This window comes from Centroberyx affinis, unplaced genomic scaffold, assembly GCF_046629955.1.
Source record: "Centroberyx affinis isolate AG114_WGS23_722 - 3 ecotype Tasmania unplaced genomic scaffold, CSIRO-AGI_Caff_v1 ptg005323l_1, whole genome shotgun sequence".
In the NCBI taxonomy this organism is placed as follows: domain Eukaryota; kingdom Metazoa; phylum Chordata; class Actinopteri; order Beryciformes; family Berycidae; genus Centroberyx; species Centroberyx affinis.
The window spans coordinates 12,501-24,757 of NW_027282657.1; the positions used below are offsets into that span (position 1 = coordinate 12,501).

General features: G+C 43.5%; 1 protein-coding gene across 1 annotated transcript in view; it reads right to left on the reverse strand.

Moving 5' to 3' along the window:
* LOC139667152 (ras-specific guanine nucleotide-releasing factor 2-like) overlaps positions 1 to 11,667 on the reverse strand; it is a gene marked incomplete at its 5' end in the record, with an annotated part of 21,067 nt that extends 9,400 nt beyond the window's left edge. The window contains 11 exons of the mRNA XM_071546571.1: positions 960 to 1,085; positions 3,688 to 4,175; positions 6,110 to 6,202; positions 7,514 to 7,762; positions 8,128 to 8,210; positions 8,850 to 8,986; positions 9,515 to 9,581; positions 9,732 to 9,892; positions 10,903 to 11,021; positions 11,145 to 11,254; positions 11,474 to 11,667. Of these exons, the coding sequence (XP_071402672.1) occupies positions 960 to 1,085; positions 3,688 to 4,175; positions 6,110 to 6,202; positions 7,514 to 7,762; positions 8,128 to 8,210; positions 8,850 to 8,986; positions 9,515 to 9,581; positions 9,732 to 9,892; positions 10,903 to 11,021; positions 11,145 to 11,254; positions 11,474 to 11,667 (1,827 nt within the window). The remainder of the gene's footprint in view (positions 1 to 959; positions 1,086 to 3,687; positions 4,176 to 6,109; positions 6,203 to 7,513; positions 7,763 to 8,127; positions 8,211 to 8,849; positions 8,987 to 9,514; positions 9,582 to 9,731; positions 9,893 to 10,902; positions 11,022 to 11,144; positions 11,255 to 11,473) is intronic.
* Positions 11,668 to 12,257: the final 590 nt, after the last annotated feature.

The window sequence follows — 12,257 nt, forward strand, 5'->3', positions numbered from 1 at the left end:
TGTTCTCATCATTGTGATTGTTTAGCCTTTAAATAACATTTCCTTTTACAGTGTTTTTTATTCTTCTGTTTTATTGTTTGCTTGTCATTTTATGAGTTGATCATTTTGGAATTGTTGTTTTTCATAGAGGGTCATTCTTATGCTGGACTATTTTTTATTTTAACATTTTAATGTAATTTTAATGTTATGTAATGTGATGGTTTTAATCCATTTACTGTTTTTAATCCATTTATTGTTTTATTGAATCATTTTTATGTAAAGCACTTTGAGTTGCATTCTGTGTATGAATGGTACTATATAAATAAATAAAAAGTATTATTATTATTGTTGTCATCTTAGTCATTGTTATCATCATCACCGTTGACACTCAATCATCACCATCATCAGCATCATGTCCTTTTCTACTGTCATCATCATCATCATCATCATCATCATCATCATCACCCTTATCAACACCTTCACCTTCACCAACATCATCACCCTTATTAACACCTTCACCTTCACCATCATCATCCTGATCCAATGTCAGCAGCAGCCAGCTGACCAAGAGCCTACTTCCCAGCAGTCTAACAGTGTCTCACCCTGTTCCAGTTGTCCTACATACAGGATAGACTCCCTTTAATGTCATCCAAGCAGACTATTTAACTGGGCCTGGCTTAAGGAAAACTGTCCCAAGAGACACACACTCAATCATACACACAAACACACACACACACACACACACACACAGGTACACAGGGCCCTTTTATGCCGCAGCCTGGCCGTGTTTGAGCTTTGTATTATGCTGCTGTACTAAAGATGTCAGCCTCCAGGGTCGGGGATCTTTGCCTGGCTGTGTGTCAGCGGGCACAACCCTGCCCTGCGGAGGCCTCCGGCTTTGGCATTCTGGTCTAGTCATGAGTCACGAGCCACACACACACACATGCGCACACACACGCTACACAGACATAATATCCTACCTCCAGGCTGTCTATAGCGGAGGTGTCGAGGTGTTGAAGGGGAGCGACAGGGCGACATGTCTCCTGCTTCACTGCTCTGAGGAGACTCTGGGATGATTTTCTCCAGCGACACGGACTCCAGCACAGCTAGACAGAAAGAGATGAGATGATGATGATGATGATGATGGTGGTGGTGGTCATTGCAGTTATTGTTGTTGTGCCACCGGTGAGGAGAATTTTATCTGTATGTTCACAGCCAGGCAATGTTCACTCAGTATGACCAACGGATAACGGATAACGACACTTTCTCATTTATCTTCTGCCAACCCTTCGCTTGTGTGTGTGTGTGGGTGGGTGTGTGTGTGTATGTGTGTGTGTGTGTGTGTGTGTGTGTGTGTGTGTGTGTGTGTGTGTGTGCATGTACATTGTGTGTATGTGTACCTGCCTATGAGCAAGCATGCATGCGCTTTGGCATTTGTTTTACAAAGCAGTATAAAATGTCCACTCTGCCCTTTGGAAACAATGTCTTTGAATACAAACATCTGTATTTAACCTTTGGACATGCACTGTGATGAACACACACACACACACACACTAGTAAAGGACGAAGAAGTGCAGTCTATATAAGGATTTCAGCAGGTGTAAAACTATATATTTTCACTGATGCCAGAAGGAAGCTGAATCATGCTATCAAAAGCTGAATTCTTCACTGTGATATCAAAAGCACAAACTGCAAACATGAATCATCAGGATAGAGATGATAGTGAGAGAGAGCGAGCAAGAGAGATGGATGATAAATGTGAGAGGTTTCATCCGATGACTCTGTGTCGTATGAGCATATGCTGGGATATGACACTGGCAATATGTCAGCGTGTAAAAACACACTCCCACAGAGAACGACAGAGAGAAAGAGAGGGACAGATCAGCAGATAGACGGAGAGATAGAAAGATAGATATACGTACAGTATATACAAACACTCATAAATACACAGATTGCTAGGTTAGAGAAAGAGAGAGAGTATATAAATGCTGGTACGAGTGCTAATGCCTCTTTCTCTCCTAGTGAGAGGTTAGCAGCTGCCACACACGCACACGCTCATGTGCACACACACACACACGCACACACACACACACACACACACCGTATGCATGTGCACATGCTAATGAGGATCTAACTGCAGCCTGTCTGTGCTGTGCTGCTTTAAATGCCCTGATGGTATCTCTCTCTAGTGTGAGAGGGTGTTTAACACCACTATTAGAGGATCTGAGCATCTGAGGTGGGAGGTCAGTTTGGCAAAGAGGACACAGGAATGCAAGGAGATAACGATGTCCCAGCAGGCGCTATACTGCTCTTATAGGAAACACTTCACACTGTGCCATTTGATGATTGACCTCCAGCTCTTCGCAAGCCATTCATTAAGCCAGTAAGGCTCCATATGTCCATGCGTGTACAGTTAAAGCAGATATATAGCTCATAACATACAGAATAAACTGCAGTCTGAGGTACAGTATATGAATATATATATATATACATACATATGTATATATGTGTATATATGCACAGTTGCCAGGCACATAACACAAAGCAACATACAGGCATACATACACATAACAGTAGTTGGTTATAAAAGTACAGGCTTTTAACACAATAAACTGGTGGGCGAAAACCTCTGCCAACACCGAACAATTCTCCAATTTGCTCTTACACCCAAAGACAGCATTCCTGTCACTTACATTTTAAATTAAATTGATTCCATGATTGATTCATTCCTGCAAATATACCCTTAGGATTTCAAATCAAATCTATATCGCCATTAGTTTCATACTTATGGCTAAACTAGAAATAACTGCCTCGCGGTTCTATGCCTCCGCCAATAAACTTTGTTTTATCATTGCAAGGACAGTCTTTATTTATTGAACATATATAATTAATGTGATTATTAGGTCAACTTAAAGGATTTTGGTGTCTGCAAAAGTAAGTGACAGCACTTCCATCGTTTTTGTAGAATGACCCAAGATCGTTTTCTCAGCTACAGTGCTAAGCAAAACATTATGATGTCACAGTGAAGTTGACCTTTGAACTTTTGGATATAAAATGTCATCACTTCATCATTTTATCCTATTAGACATTTGTGTGAAATTTTGTCATAACGTAGCGTATGAATTCTTGAGTTATGGCCAAAAACGTCTTTTGTGAGGTTACAATGACCTTGACCTTTGACCTTTGACCACTAAATTCGAATCAGTTCATCCTTGAGTCCAAGTGGACGTTTGTGCCAAATTTGGAGAAATTCCTGAGATAGGTGTTCCTGAGATATCGCGTTCATGAGAATGGGACGGACGGACGGACAGACGTATGGATGGACAACCCAAAAACATAATGCCTCCGGCCACGGCTGTCGCCGGCGCGGAGGCATAAAAATGATAATCGTCTAATGGTGGAAATCCCAAATTGAGATCACCAGCAAAATCGAAACAATCATTCCTTGGTCCAAGGCCTATCTGTCCCCCAAATTTCATGGAAATCCATCCATAAGTTTTTGAGGTATCTTGCAAACAGACGGGTAAAAACATAACCTCCTTGGTGGAGGTAAGAAGAAAACAAAGATAATAAGATAAAGATTTAAGCTTGCTATTCAGTTGAATTGACAATTAATTGTGACTGATATTCAGGGATATTGATTTCAGTGGTGTACTGTTTGTGAATAAATGTTTTTGCACTGTGTCTGTGTAGACTTTTGAAACGTACCCCTGCGGATGCTGCGTCTCAGTTTGCCACAGAAGGCGTCGATCCTGGGCAGCTCCTCCCCCTCCGGGGCCGGGAAGGGACTCTGGTCCGGAGAGGTGGGGACGAGGGGAACTTGGTCCTGTGGGAGCTTGGCGTTGCTGGGCGGGGGGGAGGTGGAGGAGGGAGGAGGAGAGGAGGCGGTGGGAGTCGGGGTCTGAGGCGTCGGGGTCTGGGGGGTGTGGGCGGACGTCGGGCTGCTGGCGGCGGACTGGGAGGCGCTGTGGTTGACGCTGGGGCTGGAAACGGGGCTGGTCAGGTCGAGGCCCCCCACCCTGGAGGTGACAGGGGAGTGGAGGGAAAGCTTCCGAGTACGGACGGGGGAGGAGGTGCGGGAGGGGATAGACAGAGGAGGAGGAGAGGAGAACTTGCGGCAGAGACGAGGGGATTTGTCATTTATGTGCTCCCCACTTCTGTTATTCTGATTGGTGGCAAAGAACAGCTCCAAGGACCTGAGAGAGAGACAAAAGCAATATGTTAGAAAATAAAAGGGGAGATTAAAAAAGAAATAAAGAGAAAGATCAGGGAAAAGGGGAAAAAGAGAAACAGAAAGTAGTGCAAAATGATCATGGATAGGATAAAACTGTTCTTAAGCATCTGTGCTGTATTGGTTACCAACATGGGCACCGTCTGTCTACTGGCATGCCAAGGGGGAAGAATGGGTTATGCAAACATCTCTATCAATTTTTAAATGTTTTTTGGAGTCCTGGTTTTACTTGTGAGATGATTCCCACACCCCGTCAGCCAATATATTATCTATAATATATAAAAAATGTATAAGTGCAACAGCTCAAAACCATACCTCTCCCATCACCATGCCTCAAGTTATTAAGGGTTACTTGTTAATTTTCCCGGCTAGTTTGCCAATACCAGGGATATATCTGGTTTAGGGTCATGATAAAATCACATACTGTGGACAAAATTCACTAAGGAGAGAAGAACAGAACTGAACAGTCTGATGGATTTTACAGAGTGTTGGGAGAGCTGGCAGTCTTCATAATACATACATTTACATTTCAGGCATTTAGCTGAGGCTCTTATCCTGAGCAATTTACGATGAGCGGGTAGGTAAAGGTTTTCAGTGTCTCGCTCAAACACTCTTGCACATGACACATGGCTCTCTAACTGCTAGGCCACTCTCTTTTACACACAACCCATCAATAACCAGGCAGTACCTACCATCATCCATCCAGCACAAACCATGATCTACCTGTTTTGTATTCCTACAGATAACTAATAATCTAACTTTCACAGCATTTATAGTCATAGTCTTAGTCTTTTGATGAAAATAGACTTCAGATTTTAGTCACGGCATAATGACTAAAATAGCCAATGTTTTTAGTAAACTAAGATAATTACATTATAGTCGAGTAAAATATGTCCACTTTAACAGTTAGAACCTCAGAATAGAAAAAATAGCACCACTCTTTCACTGTAGATTAGATTTGCAACATTCAAACATTGCCCTAGTTTTCTGTTTTTGAACACTACACTCAATCTTTAAATGAAACACTGACTTTTTTCCTCAATGGTGATGGTGGAAAAACATCTTCTGCTGTGTTTGTTTTGTTTCCTCGTGCTTTCGGCAATACTACGATGATTTCAAACATCATCATGGGACAGCAATTGCAAAAAGCCCTCATGAACAAGCATTTTAGACAATTTTGTGACAAGATTATCACTGTTCAGGGAAGAAGTGTGAATATACTACTACAACAAGAGAGGAGTAACCATGCATCAATAAACACAACCGTCATTTATGCATTCAAGCCTGTAATTCAGCAGGAAATAGGAGAGAAAATTGGAAAGAGGAGGAGGGAGAAATGAAAGGACAGCGGAAGAAAGAGAAAAGACAAGCAGATTGAGAGAGAGATGGCAGAAGAGGGACGGAGGGGGGGTGATAAAAAGCTTTGAAGCAAGCAGCAGAGACAGAAGATACAGGCAGCAGAAGACTCTTTAAGAAAGGGAGATAAAACAAATTGAAGGGCAGAGACAAAGAGACGGAGTGAGTAATATGGATAGAGAGAGGAAAACAACCCCCCAAACAACAACTATGGGGGGGGGGGGGGGGGGGGGGGGTGCTACAGACTGGCTGCAGCTGGAAGACTCTAAAATACTGCAGACCTATCATTAACCTGAAATGACTGAATTGGTGAAATTAAAACTTCTGTGGATTGTATTCTGCTATTCATTCATATACAGTCATATACAGTAAGAGATAAGTGCCAGATAAGCAAGTCAAAGAGAAGGGGAAGGTCATGCACTACCAAAAGTATCTGACCAAGACCAGAGGAAGAAAAGGTAAGAAAAGTAGGAAAGAGAGAGCAAGACTGAGAGATGGCAGGAGAGAGGGAGAAAAGACAGAGAGGAGAGAGAGTGGAGTTACTTGGACTGGTCCAGCGCTATCTTCTTGATCTTCAGACTGTAGTCAGGACAGATGGACGTGATGGACAGACGGTCAAATGAGTGGTACTGCACCCTGTAGTGGGAGAGGACATGGATGGATGGATGGATGGATGGATGGATGGAGGGATGGTGAGGTGAGTTATGAAAATGCACAAGCAGCGAGTGGGAAGGCGTAACGGTAATAGCAGACGGTTTGAGGAAAGAGGAAGAGGGATGACAAGTGAATAGTTTGGAAGAGGAAAGGTGTGTGAGAGGAGGAGGAGGAGGAGGGGTGGCAGTGTATGAGTGACAGAACAGCAGCACATCTTCAGCCTCCCAGATATTGACACATGACAAAAAAAAAAAAAAAAATCCAATGCAGACAGGACCAACAGAAGTATGTGTGTTTGTATTTGGGCGTGCGTGCGTGCATGCATGTGTGTGTGTGTGTGCGCGTGCATGTGTGTGCGTGCGTGCGTGCATGCATGTGTGTGTGTGTGTGCGCGTGCATGTGTGTGTGTGTGTGTGTGTGTGTGTGTGTGTGTGTGTGTGTGTGTGCGTGCATGCATGGATGAGTGTTCCCTGTTCTCTTCCAATGAAGGGGGCATGGTGAGTTAGTCTTTGCACACAAACCTGCCCTTGGGCAAAGGAAAAGACAGAGCTTTTCCAGTTGAAAAGCTAAGTTAAGTTCCATTAAGTCTAGGCAGGAATATAAACACACAATCTTGGATGCAGCCAGAAAGCGAATGAGCAAGTGAGAGAGAGAGAGAGAGAGAGAGAGAGAGAGAGAGAGAGAGAGAGAGAGAGAGAGAGAGAGAAACTCCTCATCTGACACACAGTATATTCCTATGGCTGTGCCAAGTGCAACATTGTTGAAGCATCTGTTCTGCTGGCCTCCACACACAGGCTGGTATGTATTTCAGCCAGTATGTATTTAACCTTGCGGGCAGAGGTGGTAGCTGCCTGCCGAGTCCAGAGCGCTGACCCACATCTCACTGCATCATTCAGGGATTGAAAAAAAAAAGAGGGGGAAGCTAATAAAACACTCACAGAACACTCAGGTAACTTGCATATCACACACTCACTCACACAAACACAAACACATACACACACAAATACATACAAACGCTTGCAGAAATGTGTACGCCAATGCTTGCACATACACACACACACATACACACATTCACACATTCACACATTCATAAAACCTTCATAAAAATCCATACTGGTAAAGGTGCATTGTGGCAAGATTTATGAGGTGCCTCTACCTCCGTGGTGGCGGTGTGTGTGTGTGTGTGTGTGTGTGTGTGTGTGTGTTTTGTCTGTGTCTGTCTGTATCCAGGCCTGTCTCTATATTCTGTGTTTGTTTCAGTGTGAATGTGCATATATGCGCGTGTATTATTACCTGATAGGAATGGAAGTGAAGGGCTTCTTGTAGATGTCAGCCAGTTTGTCCATGACCACGGCTGCGGTGGTGAAGATCCTGTATGTGTGGAGGAAGGTGTTGAGGAAGTCAATGGAGAGGAACCGCAGGTCGGTCAGCCTCTCCAGCAGCCGCTCCACGCTGGCATAGCGGATCTGGGGGACCTTGCAGGAGTTGAGCGTCTTGCTGAAGCAAATGTCAACATCATCTTTATGGAGACGCACATCGGATCTGATGGATACACACACACGCACACATACACACATAACCAAGCACGCGTGACTGTTGAGCTGCTAAGCAAGGAAAGGTTACGAAAATAGCTGAGCAAAAATAGCCAAGTAAAAGAGATAAATGGATAAAAAACCTAGAAATTACAAAGAATGCAGATAAAAATAGAAGAGTGGATACCAATGACCAATACCAGTGCTTTCGAGCAGATTTTCAGCAACAGCATAAACATAATAAAGCATAACACATAATATAAGTTCTAACAATCTAGTGTAAATCAACATAATTTTAACACTTTCACCCAGGTATCCTATAAAAGTAGTTAAACGCTAGCATGAAGAGATGCACACACACACAAACACACTTACTTGATCATATGAGGCACGGTGACTTTGGAGTTCTCCTCAAATACACTGGTCATCAAGCCATTGCAACGGATATTATCTATGCACTACAGAGACAGACAGAGAGCGGAAAGCAAGACAAGTAAAGAGGGAGAGAAAGAAGGAAAGCGAGAATGATAAGAGTAAGAGAGAGAGAAAGAGAGAGAGAATATTTGCAAATAATTCTTAGTGTTTGTTTGGACATACTTGAAGCACCAGATGGGTGGTGTCTGCTACGTCCGGAGAACTCGGATAGTGTTGGATAATTGTCAGTTAAAAAAAATTTAAAATATAAAAAATAAAAAATACACAGATTTTTTTGGTTTTCCATTTGTTTGTCCAGTGTGCCAACCCATCAGATTAAAACAAATGCTGTGAATTATTTGGAAATACTTCTTGAAGTCTTGGTTGATAGCGTATTGAAGACAAAGAAAAAGAAATCATTTAAAGTTGCTGATGCATTTGTTTGTCTAACAAGCATTAACATTATCTCAGCCTGACATGCTTGTATGCTGCTCCTCTGTTTGTGAGGTGCTGAGGGAGCGAGCTGAACTCCCCCCCGGGGAACTGCGCCTGTGTCTGTGTTTACTTATCACTAAGCCTTTTCAATGCCCAGGGGAGACATGCTCTTGCTGTTTGTAGGCTCTTGTTATTCTGTGTTTCTCTGTTTGTGTGTATGTGTGTGTGTGTGTGCCTCTGAATATTACCTGGCTAATATCACTGGTCCATGCTGCCTTCTCCTGCCGTGACGGTGCCAGCAGCACCACAGTGAACGACGGCGACTCTGATGGCTCGACTACCAGTTTAAAGTCCAGCTGGCCAAATACCTGGCCGCCAGCCTTAGCTATATGATAGGAAAGAGAGAACATTATCACTTTGTCCAGTTCAGCACACCATTTCACAATGGATAATAAGAAATGCTTATACACATGCACATGAACGGACACACAAACATACACAAACAGCCAAAGGGGTAATTAACCCCTTTGGCTTTGGCAGTGGACCTGCTATCTTTAGTCCATGCCCCCCTGGGGGATAGGCTTAAGGTTAAGGCGTGTGTTGAAGGCGAGCGCGCACGTGTATGCGAGTGTGCCAGTGCATGTGTTTGGGTGTGTGGGCGTCACATCACTTTCCCCGTCTGCTAAACGAATCCTGAGAGAAATTAATGGACCTGTGATGTCAAGGGATCAAAACCTGACATTTAAAGGGGTGACCATCTGATATTTAAAGGGAAGTAATTTCTGGACACTTATCGTCTGACACCTAATTAACCTGCGCGAAGACAGAGGGGGCTTAATGAGCCCGTAAGAGCTGTCTGTGTGTCAGCCAGCGTGGACACACACTCTGACTTTCACAGATGCGGTGAACTCACACTCCTCGTCGCTGGCGTCTGGCTCCTCTATGAGTGTGCAGTCAATGAGGGACAAAACTCCGCCTTGCTGCAAGAGTTAAAGAGCAAATATGCACAGTCAATTTGGACTTCTTGCTTCATTGACTATATCGCCATCATGGATAATCCTTGCAATCCAATTTAAAATGAATTTCCTCATTGAGATCCAGCTAAACTACCGAGACAAGGCTCCGCTCACCTTCAGAAGATGCAATTTTCCCCCGGAGCTGCGCGTGCAGATGAGGAAGTGTTTGGTGAAGAGGAAGCACTGTCTTTCTCCTTCCTTCTTCAGAGAGAGGGAGCCCAGACGCACCTTACTCAGCTTCCCCCGCTCCACCGACGGCAGCTGGATCAGAGAGCCTGGAGAGGAGGCGGCGAGGTGGCACAGGATTACGTTTCACATTTTAGGCATTAAGCTGACACTCTTATCCAGAGCGACTTACACTGAAGGCCGTATTTACTCAGAGTTTGCGGCGGTGCTGGTGCAGTTGCATGTGTAAAAAGGGCGGATCCTGGCAGGAGGCTTTCAGCACATTTGACCCAATCAATACATATTTTGAGGAGTGGCAAATGGTAGGGCACAAAAATGGAGAAGGAGCCATCCATCGATTTACTAAACCAACACACACATAATTGCGTCCTAACTAACTCACCCTGAGAAAGCCATGGCTGCTGTTATTTGTTCAAAGGCACAACAGGCAGAGGACAATAAATAAGAGAGAGGGTGCTACATTTGAGAATTACTCTCTTAAATGTCAGAGAATGAGATTAAAAGAAATTATATATTGCCAAATTATATTCATTATTATTATTAATAATAATAATATCAATATGATTTCATCACACCTTGGTGAAATGAAAAAACAAACCTCGGAGGAGTCATGTCATACCTGCACTGACAAAACTCATCTCCTGGCCTCTGGCCCAGCTACAGTCTGCTCTCCTGTTAACACGGCTTGCCATACATGTTTCACCTGGCAGACATGTGCACTCAGAACTTAAATTATACCTCATGTATTCTAATTGGAAAATTGTGACTGACTTGATTTGGACTTAAAGTGGTCCTGATAAATTAGGTGCTAAACTGCTGAAAGCTACGCTCGTTAAGTTTTTGTGCACTGTAGTAATTAGCATGCTTCTTAGAAAATACGGCCCTTAGTGAACAGATTGGGGTTCTTCTTCACTGTAGTTGCTGACATCTTGATTCAGTGACCGGGGTCCACCAAGGAACCGTCTCTGTGCTCTCTGATCACATGACAATGATGCAGGAGGTTTATTGCCATGGTCAAGGAAAACCCCCATGGTTTTAGAGTCTGCTGTGTCTGCAGTGCAGTGGGCTGAATGAGAGAGAACAGCGGCTCCACACTCACCCTGTCTGACGAAGGTCTGGCTGGTGTCCAGCAGGATGTCACAGCCCTCCACAATCATCCTCTCTATGGCCAGGTTCTTACGGATGTTCTCTGTGTCACTCACCTCGTCATGCATCACTCTGGACACACACACACACACACACACACGCAGAGATCAGCATATTTTAGATGCAAACAGTCCAAAAACATCAGATATCGGGATGTATCAGGATGGTTGATTGTTCTGAGAACCAGACAAATACCTGGACAGTTCCTCTAGTTTGGACTTGGCAAATTCGAGACTCTTGCGCTCCACATGCTCATGAGGAGTGTGCGCCAATAACTCATGCAGGGTGATGATGTAGCGTGGAATCTGATAGCAGAGAAGAAGTAGTAGGCCAACATGAAAGAAAAGACAAAGATTATTAAAATATATGAACAATTTTTACAAATTATTTCAGAGAGAGTTGTGGTGATAGATGGAGACTAGTACCGCTGTAAGAAATGAAGATGGACAAGTCAATGTGTTTGTGTGTGTATGTGTGTGTGTGTGTGTGTGTGTGTGTGTGTGTGTGCTCAGCCCATGTTCTACCTGGAACATGGGGTATGTGAGGAAGGTCTCCAGCATCCTTCCCTCACAGGCAGCATTGGACTCGTACTGTTTCAGCAGCTTGTCGAAGTCTCTGTTCTGCTTACAGTTGGCCAAGACCTGCAGGCTGTATTGATGGTTACGCACAAACTCCTGGTAGATGTTCAGCATTGGCAGCAGGATGTCAAATAGGTCAGCTAGATACAAAACGCACACAGACACACATACATACAGTATATAAATTCCGATCAATGTGAAATGATGGTAAATTTACACATACTAGTCCATGTACACATTCCCCAAGCTAAAACTGCAAAATATTTATACTGTCCGGTTAGTGTGGAGAATACTTATTACAGTGACACAAGGCTCTACTACAGTTCTGCAGTAGAGTGCCAGCTGTGTCCATAACATGGCATTTGTTAATCGTGTGCACCTTTCATATAAGTTCTGCACCTGAAGATCTTTTGGTAAATAACTGAATGAGATTAAAGCATCGACCATCTAGTGTTCGATAAGACTTTATTAAGAGGGTATTGGCCTTTATTCTTGGGTTATGGGATTATGGTAGATTCTTTAAAATCATAGGTCTGATTGTGAGAAGCTTTGTGAATGTGCATGTACATACCAGCTTAATGCTCAAAATATAGGAAACACAAACAATGTTTCCACCACAATGCATGAAGTCATTCCAGTCATCCCCAGTCATTCTATTTGATCATACCCTCTACAGGGTTATTAGCATATTATGTCAGAAGCTAAATCAACAGAGGACAATATTAGTCAC